Source organism: Sturnus vulgaris, chromosome 9 (assembly GCF_052056855.1).
Source record: "Sturnus vulgaris isolate bStuVul1 chromosome 9, bStuVul1.hap1, whole genome shotgun sequence".
In the NCBI taxonomy this organism is placed as follows: domain Eukaryota; kingdom Metazoa; phylum Chordata; class Aves; order Passeriformes; family Sturnidae; genus Sturnus; species Sturnus vulgaris.
In genome coordinates, this window is record NC_142251.1 from 18,534,750 (window position 1) to 18,559,003 (window position 24,254).

The 24,254-nt window shown below is 36.4% G+C and overlaps 1 protein-coding gene across 2 annotated transcripts in view; it reads right to left on the reverse strand.

Annotated features, from left to right (window-relative positions):
* Nucleotides 1–24,254, reverse strand: part of DPYD (dihydropyrimidine dehydrogenase) — a 337,856-nt gene that overhangs the window by 174,695 nt on the left and 138,907 nt on the right. For both annotated transcript variants that reach the window (XM_014884797.2, XM_088170031.1), the window contains exons 9-11: nucleotides 5,703–5,810; nucleotides 2,460–2,629; nucleotides 614–824 (exon numbers count right to left, since the gene is read on the reverse strand). In XM_014884797.2, coding sequence (XP_014740283.2) covers nucleotides 614–824; nucleotides 2,460–2,629; nucleotides 5,703–5,810 — 489 coding nt within the window. The remainder of the gene's footprint in view (nucleotides 1–613; nucleotides 825–2,459; nucleotides 2,630–5,702; nucleotides 5,811–24,254) is intronic.

The following is a 24,254-nucleotide window of genomic DNA, read 5'->3' on the forward strand; positions in this document are numbered from 1 at the left end:
CTCATCCAATCTCTGACATGTCAATGTGACAATTTCTGTATCTTTAATACGGAATTAAGTAATTGCTAATTTTTAAGACTAAACCTTGTAAAGTGCAACTAAGAAATATTGTGTAACAGAGAAGTCACAGTTCTCTTGTATATGCACAAGAAATAAGTGATATCCAGACCAGCTTAACCACAATAATGAATGCTTCAATGCCTGTTTAATTTGCTAGGTTCAAAAAAAAAAAAAAAGAAGAGATATTTCAGAGATCAGATCAGTTCAGCTTAAAGATGTAATATAATGAGTTTCTCTAGAGTTAATTAATGAGACCAGAAGAAATTCCCAAGAGTTTCTTTGAGACCCCACTTACACTGAGAAGAAAAATACATGCTGATGAACTATACTTCTATGCTGACTTCCAGCTCTATACAGCAATATGCAGAGAAGGGCCTAGTTACCAGACCCCCAAGTCTTTTTCTAAAAGGTGTACCTGAAGGACTAACTCCTGTAAGAGAACCAGCAGTCACAAGCTGAGTAACCTCCAAAAGATGCATTTCACAAAACTGTTAAAGGACAGGACATGGCTGCAGCTAAAAGAACAATGTGTATTTGCTTTGGTCAGGGTTACCTTTACTGTCACTTAAAATGGAGCCAAAGGCACTGATCACCACGTCAGCTTTCAGACGGACAACCTGATCCTCATCTTCTCTCCAGCTTCCATCGCTGTCTTGTTCAGTTCGAACAAATTCCATAGCAACAATTCGTCCACCTTTAAGAACAACTTTCCGAGGAGAGAGGAAAGGCAGAAATTCACACTTCTCTTCTTTTGCAAGTTCCATCTGTAGAGTAGAGGCAATAAAATATATAACTTTAACATGCTGCATTTTCATGGGGAAAAAAACCCCTAACAAACCAACCAGAAAACGTTTTTGACTCAAGATGTTACCATGGATTCTTGTATAGTAGAAATCAGCTATGTCCAGTGTGCAGACAGTCATCTTGCTGTCATCTTCAGAGCCTCTCATGCTACCAAGTCAAGAAGTGGCAGTAGGTAAACTTTCAAGGCAGATATTTCTCCTATATATTTTCTTATTTTTCCATTACTTTGAATACATTAATTTTTTTGAAGGCAAAAGATTTCTCCTAAATAAATATCTGTGTCTTTTAAGAAGTAGCCTAGTATTAACTTAGTCCATGCTCTGATTTATGTTACTATGATTTTAAGATTGTATTAAATGCTGACTAGCATGCACAAGCAGTAGTTTTCTGAGTGACAATCCGGACTTAAGATCTCCTTAATCTCTGCCGTGGTAAAACTGCTTAAGTCAATCATCTTCAGAATTTGACTGTCTCCATTTACACAACTTTTTGAATATGTAATATCCCACCTGACATGATTCTATCATGGCCATTACTAAATGGAGCTATTTTTATTTTACTGTTTTCAGGACCCACTGCATGACTGGATGAGTAAAAACATTGTCAACTTTTAGAAATTTACCCAGGCCTCTAGGAAAGATTTTGGTTCAGATTATAGTAAGAATCTGAATAGCACACGAGTCTGTGCAATTGCTTCAGTAATCTCATAATCTCTTGACTGAAGAGCAACAGAAGTAAATCATGCACCAAGAAACCCTCTATTACTTTATTTGCAGCTCCTTTCCCCTTCTTGAAACAGACAACCAAACTATCATAAATCTCATGATAAAGATGCATTAGATGGTGTGCTATTCTCGAGTCTGTAGAAGTGTAATGTACCAATTAAATAAAAACAAAAGAAGACCACCAAAATAAGAAAACAATCTGAGAAAAAAAACCTCCTGTAGTACATGTAAATTGAGGAAGCAGAATAATTTCAAAATATGCAGATGACCTGATAAATGCCTAAGTCCAAAGCCAAACTAAAAACCAAAGAATGCTGAAATATGTAATGAATAACATTGCTTCACTGTCACTGGCAGTGGTTCAAAGCCAAAATCACTGTAAGTAATTTTCGAGGGAAAGGGAAAGGGAAAGGGAAAGGGAAAGGGAAAGGGAAAGGGAAAGGGAAAGGGAAAGGGAAAGTGAAGCTTTTATAGGCTCACAAAGCAATGTCAGAATCACTGAGATTCCTTAAACAGCCAGAAGGTATCATTCTAGGATCTAACCATGATCTGAAGAGCCACCTACAGTACTCTAATGGCTGTTTTGATTCCAAGAATAGAAAATTTTAGTTAATTTCCTAACTTACAAGAAATTCTATCCCTTGCTTGCAAATACATCTCTCCGACTTGTCAGGAAACAGATACAATGGAAAATTATTTAAATGCAGAGTATACAAAGTGAGCCTCAGATCTTTAATAAACATTCATGATTTTAAGAGCATTTTTACAACAAAGCCTTTAGCAGACGCCTGTTAAGTACCTACAGCACACTTTGAAGCCACATAGAAATAACTAAGATGCCTTCTCAGAAATGCTGCCATTCAGTTTTACCTCTTCTGGGACTGCCCTGATATGAGTGAATCCCTTCCTGAAGACCACAAACACGCGCCGAGCTCCGCAGCGCAGAGCAGATGTTGCGCAGTCAAAAGCAGTGTCTCCTGCCCCGAGCACAATCACAGTCCCATGGACTGATGGCAACGGAGAGTGACAGGCACACATCCCTGAAAGATAAAAGGAAAACCCCATTTTCAAGTAGAGAAACCATTTCTGCATGACAGCTCAAAAGGTACTTGTACTCAAAGCAGTGTAAAATTGCATCTTACAGTTTCCAAGCATGGAGTGTCACTATCAAATTATTCTGCTCCACTGAAAGACGGTTTTATTCCCCCTTTTAAGACATGCTCATATACATAATTTCATAGTCAGTACTCTAAGCAGCTGCATCTTTCTATTGAGAAAGAATTCAAATGACAACATGTTTGTAGGATTGTGGGTTCTGTCAGGTTGAAACTAGAATTGTGAGATCTTTTTATTCAAAAAAGTAAGTTCATCTCTCATCAGATTCATTATCCTCCCAGCTAAGAAAAACCCAAACCAAACCCAACCAAAACCCAAAAGAGAACCAAACAACAAAAAAATCCATGACCAGTTGTTGATAGTTATAGTTTTATGTAATAGTACACCAACATAAATCCCCTCAGATTTCTATAAAGCACTGGTATTGTTCTGGCTGTGACATGATTCTCTGAGGCTATTCATCAGCTGAACATGAAGAAAAAGAATATTGTTACAGTAATTCCTAGTTCTTCCACTAGAAGAAAGTGTTTAGAGTAGTTTTCTACAAATCATTTGTAAAAAGTCACATGGAGAAAATGACATTATGTGCTTTATCATCTACATCTTGAATTTGATGATTCAACTAAACAAGAAAGGGTTAAGTAAAACTGAACTGTTGTCTGTTCCCTGGATGAGACTCACTTTATCATATGTTTAACTACAACAAATTGTTGATTAGACAAATGGTTGAAACTTGAAAAATAATGACATAAATAACACAAGCTATATTCTCCCCGAGTCAAGGACAGCTGCAGTCAGGAGGCACTGAGCTGGCCATTTACCTATTGTACTTTAACTCAAGTATCCTACTGCAGCAGATTTTCACAAGCAATTATGGAACACGAGTATTATTGAAATAGACAATCCTTTTTTACTTAGACATATAAGCAGAGTGAGAAACAACACCCTAATACACCTATTCTCTCTCCATTTGAAAAATGCTAAATGTATGACAAATGCTATAATTTCCCCCTCCCATATATGAGGCATCACATTTACTATTTATTTAATAGGATTCTTAGTCTAAAATCCTCTCTAAACTTTTCTCGTTTATTTTTAGCGAACTTCATACTTCCTACCAATTGAGCAGTGGAAAAAGCCCAAGTGAAGCAGGGGGCTGGCAGCTCAGAGTGCCATTAGAGCATGAGTGTAGAAGGGATCAGTCAGAGCAGCCCACTTTGCTCTTGGGAACACACTCCTAAGCTAAATTCATAGCTATGTATTTGTGAGGGGAAACCCTTTCGGAGGAAAGTAAATTAATAAGTGGCATTCAGAATTAATAAGCAGGCAGAATATGTATTTTACCATGAATAAGTCTATTATGTCTATTATTTAGGTAACTGTCACAGTGAAAAATGGAGAATAGAGTAGGATGAAGTACATGTATATTTTATTTTTAAATTCCATGCCTTAGAGAGCAAAAGGTGGCTACAGCTACAGACAGATGCTAAGAAAATTAAGTAAAAGAGACCACGTTAATTAATAGACAACACCAAAAAGCTATCTATTACTGTCAATCAGAAAAGGTTAGTTCTTCCAAGTTCATCCTTTTACCCAATGCAGACTTAATATAAAAAAACCATATTGTCACATATGCTAGCAAATCAAGAGGGCTACTTTGCAATATTTTGAAATATATGGATCACAGGATATAGATCCTCATGGAGGCAGGTGACTTACAGCACACAACTGCTACATATCTTCTCAGAATTCTACAAACTATTTTTTGTCAAATTGTTTCAAGAGAGGATTGGGATTGTTTTGAAGAATTTACTTTTCCTTTGTTAATCTGCGAATGTGTTGCACTGCATATTCTCAATCTGTTTTATTTTTAAACATCTTTGCCTTCAAAAAGAAAACCCTTTTCTCCCAAATCATTTAAGATTTCTTTGAGCTTAAGAAAACAGACAGAAATAAGCATTTGATGAAAACAGCAGAGAAGGGATGCAGAATTTAACTTCTGAAATATTTTGTATCAAATGGGGTAATAAACTTTACTTCTAGAAGCAGAATAATCGGCCACAGAATATATATTCACTAAAAGTGTTTAGGAAAAGTCTACTAAATAAGCAGGCAATCCTATATCATACTAAAAGAAACTTCTGAATGCTGAAATGAAAATCAGTTTGTAGATAAAACAAATTATATTAAGTCATATGTAAAATACCACAGTCTGCCTTAAGTAAAAACAAAAACTGTACATTAATTTCTTTTTTTGTCTAGAGAATCTAGACCATGAAGAAATGGGACATAAAAATCACATATTTGGGGCTTATGAGTTCACATTCAGGACACTGAAAGCATCTGTACTCCTTAGGAAGCAAATGCAGCTATCTCTGTGCTCAAAGAAAGATGTAAAACCATAAAACAAAACTCATTTTGTGCCTATGAACTGAGCACTTTAATTCCTTTAATTCATTAATTCCTGTCATACTCCCATTGTCTTGAGTCTTAGACCGTAAGTTCATTGGGTAACGAACTAGGAACTGATTTAAATGTGCCTTTAAAACCTGCAGCACATGGCCTGGGATCAAGTAAAAGAATTTATCAACAATCTACAAATCAGCTGCTTATGTAAGTCAGAAACACCTTTATAATATCAGATTTTTTCAAACCAATTTATATGTACTATTTTTAGCAAGGTACTTTATACAAAGGAGAAGCTTATGTCATCTTTTGACTGTAATTCAAAATAACAAATATAACTAACTAGGGGAAATAATTTGTCCTAAGTTTAGGTTTGTATATATATGATTATTCAGTTTATAATCTCTGGGACTAACTTTCCTGACCATGCTCCTGAGGTTGCCATTCACCAAGAGAAAATCCTGACCCAGACATACTCAGTGGAAGGCACTTTGTAACTGGATGTGCTGCTTTGTAGCCAGACAGTCCAATTTAATAACAACTGCTAATGCCTCATTGATGTGATTACAACAAAAACACAGTACCACACACCTGGTTTACTTGCCATTGCTACCAAAGGTAAGAAGTCTTTAGATGTGTAGAATCCTTGATTCATTGTCAGTCCTTGGAATATACTGTCTCTGTTCGGTTCTGGCAAACCTGAAATAGATATTTTATGGCACATCAGAATTACACAGGAAATTTTAGGGACCAATACATATTTTGAATTACACACATATTCTCAAAAACATTGTCAATACAAGAACTTTTACAAACCATTAGATGTTTCCAAAAGAACATTGCAAATGACCACATCTGTAGTCTGCAGCTTATGTAACTGGTGATTGTTTTAATAGTACAGGCACTTGAAAATCAGGTTCCTCAACAATGTGTGTACTTGTAGAACTCATAACAAAACAAGTGTAGGAGAAGGGATTAGAGAAAACAGGGAGCAAGAGCAGATAATACAAATGAGGCAGTAATGAACAGCTTAACTGATGAGGGGAGGAGGACAAATGGCAGTGCTATAGGTCTGATCTGTGACTATTTGTATGCCATCACTTTTTTGACATTCTTGATTATTTTCTCAAAACCTTGAAGTCCTGATTGGCTGACATTTCTTCCTAGTTATTAAAAGCACACATTCAGAATCTGTAGGACACAGACGAGGATTTACTTCACAACTCTCAATAGCAACAAATACCTTTCAGTTAAAAGAAAGTAGCAAAAAGCATCTTCCAATTACCAAAGAACATCATCTCATTTTGGTGTGAATGGTTGGACAGCACAAAAAGCCAGCCCAGCTGACACACCAGTTAAGCCATTTTATTCATGCAAATGAAATCAGGGTATTTTCAATAGTCTCAACTTTTCATATTTACATCTAAAACCCCATAATATTATCAAAAATATACTAATTAATAATTACATACTGAAATGGAGTAAATGTCAACAATTTTTCTAAGAAAACATGCTAGCACTGAGGAATCCTCAGAGCAAGCAGGAAGAACTGGAGCATACAAAGCAATCTGTGCTCCCTCCATTCTCAGGCATGAGTGGCAGCAGACTAATATTGCTCCTCTTTGAGACATACTGGTCTGGAAAACCCTAATAACACAATTTTAGCATCTACAATAATGCAGAATTGCACGTTGAGGAGCACTTTTCCAAATAGGGAAGGTTTGGGGTCTTTTATATCAATTAAGTAACAAAAATCCGTCTCATTACAACATAAAGCCAGAACTACATAATGAGAAAACTTAGTAGTGTTTCATGAGTTACTTCTATGATGGAAATTTTTTGAACCTCTAGAACTCTGAATGAAGTTACTATAATACTAGAAAAATAAAATACATTTTTAGATTTATTAGTTTCAGAGAACCAAAACAAAACATAGTCTCAGTAAATTCAAAAGGCTTACAAGCCAAAAAGAAAATTTAAAAATCCTGAAATTTGACCCTTTAATTTATAAAGAAAAATCATGACTCAGTTGCTGAACACCCGACTTTGAAACCAACATTGATCTATAGTTGGATATAGAGAAAAATAAGGTTAAAAAATACTAGCACGTCCTGAACTTCAAGACCTTTAAATGCTGTACTTTCTGGGTAGACTGGAATTTCAGCTAATGAATAATGAATAATGGATATCTTAAGAAGCTGCCAGAAATACTTAGTACTATTGAAAGTACAATATGTAAAATGCATTAAAGAAACTATTTTTAAAAGGGCATAGAATTTCCTCTATGTATATATTGCAAAATCATCTATGGCAAGAAGAGTACCTCAGAAAAAGCTCTCAGTGGCTGCCTGCAGGCAGAGGACAGAGTAATGCAACCATTTCTATTGAGATATCCATAAACCAACTCAGAGGCCTCCGTTTACACTTGGGAGAAATAATCTTGTCATTAGTGGGATGTGCAGCCTCCATTAGAGATAATTTCCTTTCCACCTAATATGTATCTCCATTCAAACCCAAAGAGAAACCCTCAAAATATTTTCCCCACTCATTTTTTGCTGCTTTTATCATCTCCTAATGAAAACTATTTGGTCTCTAACAGCATCAGTACTTTAGGTCCCATAGGCTGAATAAAGAGTATAATAAAGGAAGTGCTGCAAAGTTCTTTGTCTAGGTTCATCACTAGTTAGGTATCACTGAAATCAAAAGAGCTGGATAAGAATGCATTGGGTTCAATATTGTTTAGCCTGGCTGATATGATCAAACAACTGCCAAAGAGGTAGTCAATATACGTGGCATTATCTGCTATTTATTTTACTATTTTCATTTTGCTGAAAAATCCCTGAAAAACAGTTTTGTGATATTTACATTTGAAGGAAATGCAGGGGATTTCTTCTTTTATACTTATAAACACTTAGCACAGATTGAAGCTCTTTGCTAAGAACCTGCTGGAAGTTGTATTGTACTGGATTCTGATGCATCTCCTTTTGCTGTTCAGTATTTGCTATTACAATGACTGCATTTAACGTTGTAGTATTTCTTCAAGCCACTAGGCAAGCTTAGAATGAGGCAGACTGAGAAAGAGACAAAGAACTGATAAGATTCACTTTAGAGATACCATTTCATAATAAACATCCACCCCACAGAAGTATGCTTTACAGTGAGATCAAATATTGACAAATAGCCAACAGCCTCTTGGGAGAGAGAATATTTGACGAAAAAATAGCTGTAGAGGAAAAATGCAGTTTTGAGCAAATGGTTTAGAGAAAAAAATAAAATTTAAAAAACCCAGTCACCTATGAAAGACAATTTGGGTCAAAATAATGAACCAAGAGAAATAATCTTTGAAGACAAATCAGAGAGATCCTTTATGAAAAGGGAACTCATACACTAGTACAAAATAGCCAAGAGCCACCCAAAAGAAAATGCTTAGAAAAATATAAGGTCTTTTCCCTAGCTTTTAGGCTGAAACCATGTAAGTCAGTCCTCTGTTCTCCAAATCTGCTTGCAAGCCATCTAAAATAATTTTTATATATTATTCGGCATTTTGTGTTCTGAAACAATATATCACTATCCCACATCTCCCTTCTTTAAATAATCTGTATCAAAATCTAGTGATAACAATTATTTCCTTCCCCTGCACTGAAGAGCAACTCTTTTGAAGGGCAAGCAAGAGGAGGCAGCTTGGCAGGGCAGCTCCCTTGGGGTGTTTGGAGAGCCTCAGCACACCCTGACACGAGCAGAGGGCTGTGCTGAGCCCCTCATCCTCTGCAGCCACAGCCCTGGGCTTCCTGAAGCCTCAGCTCCTTTGCTTGCTGATGCCAGGGAACAAGCTTCTGATATCCCAACCACGCAATGAAGCCTCCTGGGCTGTGGAAAACTGCATTTACTAAGAATAGAGAAAGTAGAAACATTGTGAAAATAACAGCTTGCATGACAGATCTAGTTCAGCTTTGCAAAATCTAACCTAGACAGTCCCAATCTGGGTCAGGTGCAGCACAGAAAGCAATTCATCTTGATTCCTGACCCTCTGGTTTGATATGCTCTGCCTTCCATCTCCAGATGCTTCAGCTATCTTTCAGTAGACATCACTACTCTCTTTGCTTCTTTCCTTCATTTGAACCCACAATTCCTTCTCCAGTGTGCAACTCCTCAGACCAAATTCTCTCCCATGTATGACACACCATATACTTTCCAAAGTTCTTAACCAATATAATAGTGGCTTTGGAAAATACAGACTTTAACTTCCCATTTTTATATCCTTTATATATACATATAAATATATCTGTGCACAGATGTATTAGCAAAAATATCATCTGCCTCCTATTAAGATCTTGTACTCTCTGTTCTCACAATACTACTGCATAACAATTTCCTTCATGCACAGTCTCAATTCCACTGTTTCCTTTTAAAGAAAATTTAGAAACAATTCCCTAGTCCTGTTGAGATATGAATTGCTAAATGATTAAATTTGTCAGATGTACAAGGCAGTACCAGAGTGATGCACAGACAATGTAAGGGATTGGCTTGCAGAGCAGGGCACCAAGTCCACTCGGCTGCTGCACCAAATAAATCCAGGCATGTCAACACATCAATCAGCTAATTCTGCTACTACTGCAACCATGAGCCTATGGAAAGGGAAACTAAAGCAAGTACAGGCACTGCATATCTATCTCCTATGTTGATCAAATCCCCTCTCCCCAGCAGCAGCTATGCTTCTGAGCCTGAACTTACTGTTTGGATTACTTAAATCTGCCATGGTTGGGCAAATTTGCAGTTTCAAATGAACTTCTCAACCGATTTTAATAACTGACACACACAATAAGCTCTCATCCTCGATAAGGGTCAAATGTAGTTTTCACTGGCAACTGACTAAAAACATACCTCCAGACAAAAAAAATAAAATGGAGCTGAAGGTGAAGGGTAAATATACAAGAACCTATAGGGACAAAACTAACTACAGCTTTTTTTTCTTTTTTTTTTTCTTTATTTTCCTCATTTTCACATCAAACACTGAAAAGGTTTGTTGCCTTTATTTTTAATTGTGATAATACTGAATTTTGCTGGTGAATGCAATCTGTGTTTGAAAATACCAAGAGCTACTGTTTAAAAGTGAAGACACTGTAAATTTGTTTAAAAGTGAAGACACTGTGAATATTTTATATTGAATCTTTCAAATTTGTTTTGAAATGACATTGCATTCATGAATTATCCAAATTCAATCAAAAAGAAACAAAATGTGATTGACTGGCTATGCACATTCCTTTTTCTAACTTTTAAAACAAGGAAGCCAAACATCAAACCCCATTCACCAATTTATGGATTTTTTGTGTGTGTGTGTGTGTGTTCTCTTGCCTTACACATCTGGAGCTAGAAAGTTAGAGGGCAAGGACATCTTTCCACCTTTTTACCATCTCCATGCTTCTGTTTCAGAGTTAAACCAGATTTTTTAAAATCACATTTACAAGGAAAACTCTTCTTCTGTCCTTCACGCCCTCCATTACAGAAAATCCTAGGATTGGGTAGAAAGCCTTTAACTGTCAGATATTACCGAGAATGAGGAGAAAAATCCATGAATCCCATACAAAACTGTAGAGAAGAAACACAGGATTGATTTTCTGTATACCTGCTCTGGTGGCAATGCAAGTCTGCTGAAATAATATTTGAGAGGCCGAGTCCAGACACGTTGAGCCCCAGTCTGCTACTCAGCATCAGAAATTTGAGCACAGGCTGGCAAGGAGGCAGCACAGACTCTGCAGCAGCAGTTCTGCACCTCTGGCCAGGAAAAGGCTGTGTCCCTTCATGTGTCCCAGGAAAAGGAGCCTTGAAGGCTGATGGCCAGAGACTGATGTGAATGTTATAGAGGAAGCGTCATTTTCTGATAAATTACTTTTGTTAACAAAGTTTATATTTTTTGTTTTAATTTTTTTAAAAGTATATGCTAAAGTAGATACAGAGCTAAGGTAATTTCCCTCTGAAGGTAAATTCTAAATCCACCATTTGTCTTCTGAAAGGGTCCTTTTGAACTAACAGAAAAGCACCCTTTTGTCCCATGTCCCTGCCTTTTTACACACTGAGTGTTCCAACTTGCTCCTTGTGTGCCCATACAAAAAAATTTCAGATGTAGCACATCTGATGACATTTCACACTTGCACAGAGACTTGCAGCTACAGGTACCATATGGTTAGACTGTGACTACAAAGGAACATGGCACACTGCGAAATCCAAGCACACAAGCACTACTTTAATATTTCTGAATGCTCTGATCTTCGTGAACAAGTCTCTTTTGTGGGCTGGGGAACTGGAGATCAAAATCTATATATTTAAAGCTGTTTTATTTAATGTCACACAATCCATGATATATATAAATTGGACCATGACTTTTAAATATGTTATTTTCTTGAAGGATAACACTGAAAATTTAAACTTTCATAACTGTCAAATTTATAGTTTTACCTAGACATGATGGAAACTACTAGCTATTTCTTTCTATGAAGCCACATTTATTCATATCCATACTGCTAACATTGCTGTCCATGGGTCAATATTGCACAATTTAGAAACGAACTATATTGAAATGCATAATCCAAATACAGTACTTAAGCTGTGCCCCAGAGCTGATTAACACCACTATAACTCATGCTATGACATGCACAATGCATGGAACAGACAAGTATTGGTATCTAGAGAGTAACTTTCTCTACATTTTTAAAGATTTTATACTGGGCATCTAGTCTTTCAAAAAAGTTGCAAATACTCTGCAAGTGCTCAGCTTTTCTCAAGGTCAGTCCATTAGTGATTAGCACTTCAGTAAATACTTTTGAGGCTCGTATTTGTAAAGAATCTCTCTCATTTTGCTGGAGATTTTTTTTTATGGGACAGCTTTGTTACTTCCTGTTGTGACGTTCAATAGAGTATGTTTTCTAGGTGGTTGATATTTTTTTGTTTGATATGGATGTCGATGGAGATAAGTGTTTTAATTACTTTTTTAATGTCTGTGCTTTTGTATTTTCTCCCTCTCTCCCTTTATTTCCTGCTGTTGAGATTACTGCCTCATCTCCACAGCAGGTGGCTCCTTCAAATTTGTTTTCTCTGTAAGCCTGGTATATTAATTTTGTAATATTTTCAGCTCCTTTTCTGTAGTTTTTATTAATGATTTATTTTCTTTGGAAGAGTTATGCTTGCAAGGTTTTTAGGAGCTATTCCCTAACGATGGCTAAAGGCCTCATCCATAAAAAATTAAAAGTAAAGGGAAAAAAGTAAAAGAACTACACTATGGTTAGCCTTCTCTTACCCTCAAGTTAGAATGAACAGTGTGCACAGCATATGTGAAAACACCCTTCACATCTACCAGCATGAGCCACACACAATTGCTGCAGTGCATTCTACACTGAGCAGCTGTACCCATACCATGGCTTTTAGAAACATCTGAATGATGAACATGGAAGCAATGCAATCTGTAGGTCTCACACCTTACTTTCTTGCTAAATTAGACACAGAGACAAGAATCTGAACTCTTAAAAATGGTAAAGAAATAATAGGACTGAGAAGAGTCTGATTATTTAGAACTAAATTTGCTCTCATAATCCAGTTTCTCTTTGAATATCAATTGTCCAAGCCCAGTTTAGAGGCAACCAAAATTCACACGAGTTAGACATCAGAAAATGCAGATGGGAATGACAGGCAGAGTTCAGAATCAATCCATGTAAGTGATGGAAATTAGGATTATGACAACACAATCAGTGTTGTTTGCCTGAGCATGGAACACAAAACCCTGCAGCCCTTGGTCTGCCCTCACCACATTTAGTGACCCCATGATCAGATCAGGCTGACGTCTAATGTCAGCCAAAGTGTCCAAAGGTGAACCATGACTCATTAGCCCCGTCAAATATAGACTCCACCTCTCATTTGATTTTACTGTAATCAGTCCAGCTTTACTCAAGCCTTTAGTGTACCCTCTACAGCCTACTTCTAGTTTTAATTGCTATTTTTAATTTTATTATGGTCAATTTATGGGACCTGTGCTTTGAATTTTAATAGGGCAACTCTCAAGTATGACTAAAATACTGTAGTTTAATGAAAAACATCAGTGCTTCAAGATGATAAAACAAAGATCTGGAGAAATTATGTAATAATTTTTCAAATCTCAATAACCGGCTATTCATTTAAGAATGATGAAGATTTTGAACTCAACATTTTGAGCCCTTATCCTCTAAAAACACTCTTTAAAAATGCATACCTCAGAACTGAAGCATATAGTATCACTGAGTGGTTTTAAAACCGAATTCTTTAAAGGACACACTAGAAGAAGTGATACTAGGTTGTACAAACATATACAGATTTCTAAATTAGGAAACAGATGGTAATTCTAGCCTTTCTTCTATGTTTGGAAACTGATACTTAATGTTCCCCATGTTTGAAGTAATCAAGTTGAGGACGTTAGGAAGTTAGCTGGTAGCCCTGGTGAATGAACTTGCTGAAATGTGAAATTCACTATGAAGCAAACGCTACCACAGAGAAGGATGAATGCAGGCGTCTGCTTACCTTCCCTCTGGTTCTGTTCTGCCTGGTGTTGTTTATTGCAGGACTTAAAGCACTGAAACACTTTGCTATGAATCTTGATTTGTAGAACATAAGAGTTCTGTAAATTGTAATACAGAGTAACTGAAGAAACATCTGCTGTAAAAAATAAAGTGGAATATTGCTGCAAACCTTTCTTAAGTCATCTTGGCAACATTTATTATACTGGCGACAAATTTGAAAAGGTCACTAGCGAAAATGCATTTAGCAGTCTGAGTCCCATCCATCTCTACCACAAGAATGTATCATTCCACCCAGGAGCAGAGCTTGCTCCAGTCTGCTTAAAACAGAGCTAAACTGGATTTTATCCTGACTGGAATTTGGTCACTCTCCACCACAGACTTGAGCTGTCATTTTTCAGGAGCATTCTTGAACCAGGAAGGCTGAAGTTTCAGATCTGACATGCTAATGTTGTCAGCTCATTTCCCTCCTCCTTTTACAAGTTTTTTCCTAGCAGTAACCTGCCAAAGGAAAGGCTGTGCTGTGGGGGGCTGCGTTTGCTCCAGACAGCAGCCAGATAATATTTGCCAGTGTGACACTGCACCACTCTGAGGAACAGAAACTGGTCCCAGCACTTCCTCGTGTTCAGCAAACAGTGCTGAGAGGCCCCAAGGCAAGATCACCTCCTCAGGGACTGCCTATCAGTTACATGAAGGACACAAAAAAAATCTATCATCTCAGAAACTCTGTGTCACTGGAAAGTGATTTATCCAATACAGAAAATCCAAATACGTGGAAGTGAAAGCAAAATAAACTGAATTGTGAGACTGGGAGTAACAGACTCCTGAAGAGAAAGCAGAAAATACTACCATACCTGTTTGCAATGGAAATAATAACTTTCCCCAAGCAGACTCATTAGAACTTAACTGTCTAATATGCCCTGTTTATAAGCAGTCATGCTGGTATATTGAAATAATCTAAGCAAATGAAAATGTATAAAGGCAAAACCAAATGTTAGCATAGAAAAGATCTCTTCATATTAATTTTTCATTTCAAAACATGGGAAAAAAAAACGTTGAAAAGCTGGATCAATAGAGGCTACATACAATAAATACACAGGGAATGGATAAAATGAGAGCAAAACGGATGATAAATATTCACAAAGAAAAAAACACAAATACTTAGTTGGCATCATGAAGAAAAATAAATACTAAGCCTCTACGCTATCACAAAGCAACAGCTGAAAAAAAACCATCAAAGGCAGCAAATTCATCCTGTAGAAATATATGAGGAGTAATTAAGTCATTATTATTCTGGAATAACACCTTTGTCAGACCTCAGGCACTGTAAAGCAAGGAAGGTGAAATGAGGTACACTGAGACAACATCAGCTTATACTACCTAAAATTATCCTGTGCTTTTGATATATTAGGAATATAATAGCCAATAGGTGGTATCTGTGTTGCAATTCCAAACACTGATTTTTATAAATTTGATAGAAGAGAGCAGAAAAGAATAATAGAAATATCTAACTACAGCCATTTGTCTTAAACCCACAACTATCCTCAGCTGCACACTACTTCCACAGCTCCCATTCTGTTCCAATATCGTGACTCTGAAACAGCAGGCTGAGTCAATCACAGCTTTGCACTCCGTGTAACTGGATCAATATGAAATATTTGTAAAAAGTCACTCCTTCAGGAAGAAATCCCACATGCTAAGTAATATTTGGAAAATACAAGACTTTCTGATCATTCTTATTTTTAAAACATTACAAGAATTCATCTTTTTTTTTCATATGTAGAAGTCATCAAAGTAATTCAGCAAAGTCTTTCTAAAGCTAATGAATAATTAGTACATTATGTGAAATTTCAATATAGGAAACAAACATTTTTTCCCAGTTCTTTTATAAGTATTATAATGTCTCATCTTAAATCTTAGCATATTTATATACTGGTTTTGTCTGCACGAAAGAACAAAAAGATACTATAAAATACATTCAGTAATTACCACTGTATCATTTGCCTACACTGCATTTTTTAATCACTTCAGGTAAAACATCTCTATATATATTTTAAAATGATGCCTCAAGAAAAGACTTCTAAACATTATTCATTACCCTGCAGCACGGATCTACAACTGAAAACCTATAATCAGTGCATTCTGATGAAAAGGTAATAGTTAAATCTCTTTTTCTCTCTTTTTCTACAGCACAATATTTGACCTATGATAAACAAAACCCCATCCTATCAAATTTTCATTTATTATTTCTACCTGAAGGGCTTTGCCAGCTCACACAAACATAAATCTCCATTTGTCAGGTTTAAACTGTACCTGTCCTAGATGCTATGAGAGTTCATAGCTCTTGTCCCTTAAAAATTATCAAATAGCATCATGCAACATAACCTCCCTGCAGCCTCCCCTGACCCTTGCAATCAATAATATTCGTAACCTGTATGTGCACAGTTAAGGAGCACAGGAGCCATGCACTATCCCAGTTAACCACATTGAGCTGTGATACTCAAATCTCCCTTGTGTCCGCTGTGATCAATTTTAATCTCTGCACCAAGAATAAAAGAACGCAGCCCCTTGTTTCCAAATTCATCTGAAACGGATGTTATAGATTTGTAGGTCTGCACAGGAGCTGTGGATTTAATACAACCAGCAGTTTCAAGGAAAGAACACATCTAAGCTATCATTCATTCTCATTACCCTCAGTGTATTTTGGATCTCTAGAAGCAATGAGAAACACAGGAAAACGCACATGTACTGACTTAAGGCAAGCTGAATTTGTTAGAATAACATCAGGTAACTGTTATCTGCTAGAGCTTTATCCATTACTGCCAGGCAAGGTGGAGGTCAGTCTCTCCGTTATGATTACTTTGCTTAAAGATTTAGTAATAGGCTGCCAATATTCATTTCTTCTGGAAACATGTCACATATAGTAAATTAAACAGAAATTTCCTAGAATAAAGCCAAGCTCTGCTCAGTTAAAAAGAAACAATTATTATGGAAAGAAAGAATAAATCAGGTTTCTGATGGTATTTGTTCTCTCACCTCCAAACTAATTTTATTTAAAAGCTGGCAAATTTGCCAGCCAATTAGCCTAATTAGACAATGGCATCTGAATGTAGAACAGGAAGAGAGCAACTTTAGAAACCTACTCCAGCAGAAAAAGTGCTTTTTGAATCTGTCACACTACCAGAATTCATGTTTCCAGAGTTCTCGTAACTGCATATTTATAGACTTGGCTATATTGGCTCCTCATCAGCAGCTCCAGTGCCATGAATCATCTATCAAAACATTTGAGAAGATTTTCTTACTCATTTCTTTAAAGCAACATTCTGAAGAGACATGATTATGCTCCAGTGTTCACTATGAATTATGAAAAAAAAGCACACAGAGTTTTATAATTGCAGGTGAATAATAAGTATGTGTCATCAGAGGCTTTATCTTAGATTGTCACACACTGTCAGTACAGAATACCCTGCAACAAATATGACATTCTTGTAACATGCTGGAGGGTCAATGAGCATTCTCATTCAGGTCATTTACCCCTTACACATCAATGTCCTTATCATTAAGCACATATTTATCTGCCTTTCCTTTTAAAAGCAGCTGCAGCAAGGAGTTCCATGTAAATATCCTGTTAAACTGATACTCTCCTACACAGGTAGATCAGCTCAGAAACGTTAAAGCTACTCCATAGCTACCCCTTCATACTTTTCCATACTGGAAATAATTTAGCAAGTTCATGCTTTGACCAAATACTGTTCTGAGTGAGGGCAAATGACAGGAAGGACTCATGAGTTGTCCAGAGCTTTTTTAATCTATTAACTAAACCTGAAATCCTTTCTCAAGAACAGCATATGTGTCATTTCATATAAAATTTTACTTAAAGACAGAGTGTCTTTATTAACTAATTATACCATTTTCATCAAGTGCTTGCATTTTCCTTGGGCATTTTCCATACTGATGACAGGGCATTAAATCTGAGACTTCAGGTCAAAAATACAATGCAGTTGAACCTAAGATGCTGTAAGGCAGGCTACTATCTAGAAAACAGCCAGAGAAATGGTGGTGCACATCTCCAAATGCCTTCTGGATGACCAGCAGTCGGGAATATGAAGTGAAACATGGTCACGAAGATCATGGGTCAGGTTACTTGGTTTGTAGGTGCAGATACCTGCACAGGCATGCACAGAAGCTTTCTCCTCCTCTTAAACTTATTCTCTTGGTGGAGAAGTAAAACATTCAAAATGGGAAATTTATACTTATCGTAAGCAAAAAGTTTTTGTGATAAAGCACCACTGAGGTGGGACTGCATGTCCCTTTTCAGTCCATGAAGAGATGTCTATGACAGAGATGTCAGAAAGTTAAAATGAGACTTCTCAAATTACCTGCAGGAAGCAGGAAGCTTATGTTTCCTCTAAAAAGGCATCCAACCCATGCTAAAGTCAACGAAGGCACACAAATCTACCTGGGAGTGAGCATGAATCCTTAATGTCTGCTTGGTGCACACTTTTGTATTTGCAGTACTACAATACAATACAATAGGAAGATTCTCTCCAAACAGAGTTTTAAATGGTAGCAAAAACAAGATCAATAAATAGAAAATCAAGTTACACAGTCCCAATAGGTCCCTCTAACAAGGATTTCTCTCTGAAATGTTCATGCTTGTCTAATGCTGCTGCTTTTAATCCTTTCACACCAGTGGGTCCTACATGCTTGCATTAGTGCTAATGTAAAACAAATGAACATTTTATATAAGGATATCCACTCTCCCCAAGTAAAGTGGTTAATACCAAAGTAAGCTTTAAGAATGTAAATTATTTTCCCTGTGTGGCTGAAAAACTACATGAGTTATTAATTTAAAAATTATTAACATATAAAATCATTATTATCTCTGCAGTTAATGTACAGTTAACTGACAACCTTTTGGACCATTACAATTAAGAAAGGCAGCATCTTTAATGAAGTTATAAAACACATTGTTTATTAAATAGCAAATTGTATCTTTAATTACTTTAAATATTATAATCCGATGAAAAATTATTTCATAAACCTCAAGATAAATTATGTCAGAGATGAAGTATGCATTTTGTTCCTCTATGAATCCTAACCAGCACTTTCAATTTGCTTACAGGTTTCTGTTGTGTGTAAAATCTGCTCTTAAAATTGTTTTCAAGAGCCTAAATTCAATGGCACTAGCATAAATCTAAGATGCAGCTTGTGCTATTCTTTCTTTTTAAAACAGATTTAATTTCTTGTCAAACGTAGATTTTGGCAGTTCTAGTAAATGCAGCTTTTCTATTAACCCATCAGAAGAAAACTAAAAATAGATTTCTGTGAGAGTCACAAAAACAGGCTCATTCAAACAAAGACTATATGGGGGTCTATGGAATTATATGGATTTGCTGTTGTGTTTTGAACTAAAAGGTAACTTTTGTTCAAAACTGTCAAAGGCTTTGAGGATATGCTATAATGACAACATATAAGCACAGACTAAGCTAATTATAAATATTCCACTATTTTTTTACACTAATTAATCTCTGCACACTGTCAAGAAACCTTTTGCTCTCTGTCCATAATTAGACCTACCTACTTTATATTCTCACTATTATCTGAAATGGCTGAGAGCTGCACAATGAAAGAAAAAGTTTAGTTTTACACAGCATCAGGCCCTTCACTGTGCTTTGGATCCAGCCCAGAACAAAGTCAGTATTAAAATGTATTGATTTCTAGATCACTAAGACAAAATTTATACATTCAACTTCAATTATGTCAACATCAACTTGTCACTGAATATTTTGACAGTTTGGAAACCCTCAGTTAGCTATCGAACTTTCCTGGGCTAATCAATATATTGAGAAAGCAGATATTATATCCAATTTCTTTATGCTAAAAAATTGCTACATTCTATCTACATCTGCTTTACCAGAAATATTGTCCGTGAAAAGCAGGAAGGAGAAACAACTCATCAGTGTAATATTATAATAGTAAAACTGAATTTTTAAAAAGCACCAAACTCTTTTTAAAAGCTTCTGATAACAGTAAAAAATTGATATAATTACATAATTATACGCAATTATAAAATGCAACCACAGATAACATGTTGTTTAGAGTTGAAATGAAAATACACAGAAGATCAAAAGATAATAAACTTGATTACTTTCACATTAGTACAAAAATTTTTGAACACAGAAACCCATTTAGAAACATAATTGGAAGTTTTCTGTGACTACCCAAGTGCCAGAAGAAAATCCCAGCAGGGATTTGTAGGCAAGTTGGGCAGTGAAAGTCAGATACATTTGTGAAAGCACTCACAACAAAATCAAGTTTTGAAAGAAGTTTCCCTGCAGAAATATGACATTAACACAGTGACAGGTGTTACAGACCAAACTGAGAACAGTACTTCAAACAAACCCCTTCCTAGGTGTGCACCTAAATACTCTGATTGATTTGGGCCTGAGCGCCTTTGGGACCCATCCCTTGTCTGCCAAAAGATCTGTACATCTGTACATTACTGATGCAGAGGAAAAGAACCTCAGGAGTGCCAGGAGGCTTTCAGAGCAAGCATTCTTATGTATTCAGAGATGTTTAAGACTGGATATGGTCCTAGGCAACCTGCTCCAGCTGACCCTGCTTTGAGCTAGGGGGATACACTAGACAATCGCCCAAGGTCCCTTCCAATTATTTTACAATTCTACGAAATATGCCCTGGTTGAGGTCTTAAGCCACGGAAAGATTTCTGCATTTTTCATCTGGGGTTTAAAAAAATCTACTACTACAGTTAGGCAAACGAGAAGTATTCCCTATCAGGGCACAGGACAGTCACAGAACAGAGAAATTCAACATGGTGTGTTTCTATCAGTCACAGAGCTGTGCGAGCCAGTGGCAGTGGATCAGGAATCAGAGCCCTTCTTCCTCCACCCATGCTACAAACAAACAAAGCTCAGACATGGAAAACTAGAAAACACAGATCTCACACAAGGGTCAAGAGCTAATTTCTGAAATGTCTTCTCTGCAAAACCTTCTTCCACCCTTCTAATTAGTACCCTGCATATGTTTTTGCAGAAAGCACATCTTGCTACTCACAGTCCCTTTCTGAGTGAATGATGGAACTGGGCTCGCTTCATTCAACAAAATGACTCAATAATCTTGTAAAATCAGAGGGCAGGATAAGGACAAGAACTTTAAATCAAAAACTGAATACAATTTTCCTCCATTCACAGATGATTTCAGTTGTTAGCATTTAAAAACAACTCAAATATCACTATGTACAGTTATGGATGTTTGCAACATTTAACAACAGTAATTCTATCTCTCATGTCATTTTATAACAGGTTACAACTGCTACTGGTCAATGCTGGAGCTTCCTTAAAGTCCATGCAAAAATTCCACAACATAGATGGAAAAACTTGATTTGTGCATCCACTGCCCTATTGATAAAATTATCTTTCAGAAGTACAGCATAACCAAATCAGTTATATGGAACCAATCCTTTAGCACAAGTATTTTAAATTATAAATTAGTTTTGCTTTACATATAAAATTAGGCATAGAATGACTTTAATTAACCTTAGCAACAACAACAGTTGTGTGAAAGGAGAGGGACTCAGATAAACAGAATCATCTGCTAAAACAAAGTCTACCTCTCATTCTGCATTCTTTATTTCTGATTATAGTATACATATAAATAGAAAACAAGTATTCACTTATGCATTCAAATGAAAAATCAAATCTGCATGTTGAAGGTATGCATGTGGGATGAAAGTTCATTAACCCTGCACTGACAATCATGTCACCAAGCATATGCACAGATACAGCTCCATATCTTTAAGTACACTTTTTTCCAAAAGCTCATGCCCTCCAATTTTTGGAGGAAGGGATTACAATTAGAATAAGTCCTGAGCCTGAAATTAAATGCTGAGCAGATATGAATTTATATATCAGACAACTTTTTTTTTTCCTTGCTCATCTTTATCATCAACTTAACAGAAAAGAAAAAAGCCATTTTCAGAGACTCGTAGCTCAGGAAAAAATAATGAATTAAGCTACATTTCAGAATATCTGACTAAAAAACTGTTGAAGGGGCAAGAAGTGAAACAGTTTCTAAATACAGCCTTTGCAAAATAAAAAGGTATTATTATTGAGGCACCATAGGGGTGCCTTTTATTTACACTTCGGTATTTACTTATTTATTCATTCAATCATTTACACAGATAGTTTAGAACACCGGGCTGAAACCAAAATTCCTAATTACATAAATTGTACAGAATGGGGGAACATTTATTAATAAAGGGCAAATCATACATCCAACTAAACACCTGGGAAGAAGTTAATAGAACTACATATTCAGCAAATGAAGCTATGAGAAAGATGCCATAAATGGAATGCTGTTGTGACATTGAAGAAAAAATGAAGAAAATATAATATTTAAAATTTCTGAAGCCTTGTAATTAAATGTATAGCAGATATAATGCAGAATTTCTGACCATACAACAGAATCACGAAATTTATAAAATGCAGGTATTGATATCACAGCAACACCTTCTTATTTTCACTGCATGTAGGAATGCAAATCAGGTAGGCAGACAGCAAGCCATACTCTACGCTTGGCTGCATAAGTTATTTTGATACCAAGAGTAACAAATAGCACTTACTGTTTGTAGCACTTTCTATTTGCAAGGTGCTACACAAACAGTCAATCCTCAAAATATCCAGGACCCAGACAGGAGATCAACATTTATCCCTCCATTTTACAGATGTGCAAAGAAATTTAAGTGATTTGCTGAGGACCATACAATAAAAGCAAGGTTGTGATGGCTCTTGGGCAATTCACAAAACAGGATTTTAAAAGGCTCCAAGGGTGGATGTTCAAGCTAGAACTTTTATGGTGTGGGAAGCATGCAGACTACCTCCTGCCTCCAACCATGCCAGTGCAAGCATTGTCTGAACATTCATCCTGCTTGCAACTGGAGTGCTGGAGGAACCCAGACCACCCATGTCCCACACAGGAATCAGCCAAGGTGCTGAGAGAAGGGAGCAATGTCCTTGTAAGGCCACTCTCCATGGTCTTGGAAATGCCTTGTGGAACTGGGAGAGCTCCTCAATTACTAGAGACAGGAATTGAACCCCTGACATCTATTAATTACTGTAAAATACTTATTTTTGCAACTGCTTTCCCTTCCTTGCTTTAAGGAGATGGATTGCATCTACAGACTGTGTCACATCATAGTTATTTTGCCAGTAGCCTGTACAGGCTTGACACAGGTAGAAAGATTCACACATGTCAGTGGGCAGCTACTACCTTTGTCTTTAGGAAAAACATGTGATTGCTAATATTATAAACCAAGAAATAATATGCTGCTAAAGGGATATTCAGAGAGCAAATCAAAATTCACACTTAATTAAAAGTCTCCCTGTTTCCACCGACTCCACACAGAGTAGTAAGAGCTCAGCTGCAGGAGCCAAGCAGGAGGTGACTCTTTAATGAAGTGCACATTTGAATGAGATGGTCATTCGGTGTCAGCACAGACAATGGCAAACTTCCTTCAGGATTACTACTTTCCACTCTTTGACTCTTTTTGGACATGTCTAATTATATAGCTTCTTCTACCTGTCACCTGGAAACCTTAGCTGTGATTTAATTATGTTTTTTTTTAAATATCCCATAATATATTCACTGACATAACAATATGCTTCTTCTTTGAGATGAATAAGAAAACAATCAAAACTGGTGCAAAAATCCTCAGAATATACACATTTCCCCATCTTTTAACTTAGTACAGCTGACCAGTCGGGAGAAGTTCTCATGTAAATACCTTTTTTTTAACTTTTAGATCTTACTTATTTGGTATACATAACAATTAATATTTTATGAAGGACAGAAAGGATCAAAACTCAGTAGAACATGTATTCCATTAAGCTGTTCTTTTTCTTTAAAAAGAAAGCTGATATTGAGGTTATCAAAGGAAGAAAACTTGAAAATGTGGCCAGAACAGCTATATGAGCTTCTGTTTTATTTGAATCCTTCCCATTTTTATGATTTTTATGGATAATTTCATGCCTTTCTGCTTTTATTTCCCCAATTTGCCTTTTTTCCACAGTTTATGTATTCTATGTTTTCTATTTCCTTAATTTTTTCAGTTCCATTTAATTACAGAAATTCTTGTCTCCTATTTCTCTACTATTGTCTTCTTTCCCATTTATCTACTATTTTTTTTAACTGTCCCTCATTTTGTTCAGGGTTTTCCCCTTCAACCTTTCCTTCCCAGGCACACACAACGTGTTGTCTCTGGAGTAGCTGAAAGCAACAAGACTCAAACACAGCTTGCCTAAGGGCCCAGGGATTTGTCAGCTACAAGATGCTTTAGAGAAAATGTTTTCTTACGACTTAGTTATTGCCTCAAAAATGCCAGGAGAACTTAAAGTGTGTTTTGTTGGTTCTCTAAAATATAGATAATGTGAAAATTCACATTATTTAAAAAAAAACATGACAAAACAAAAGCCCCCAAACACTACCAAACGACACAAAAAATGCAAATACACACAACCCTCCCCATTTTCTAGCTACGTGATAAGTAGAGTGGAGAAGTAATGCTTTGCATTTGATTATTCTGAAC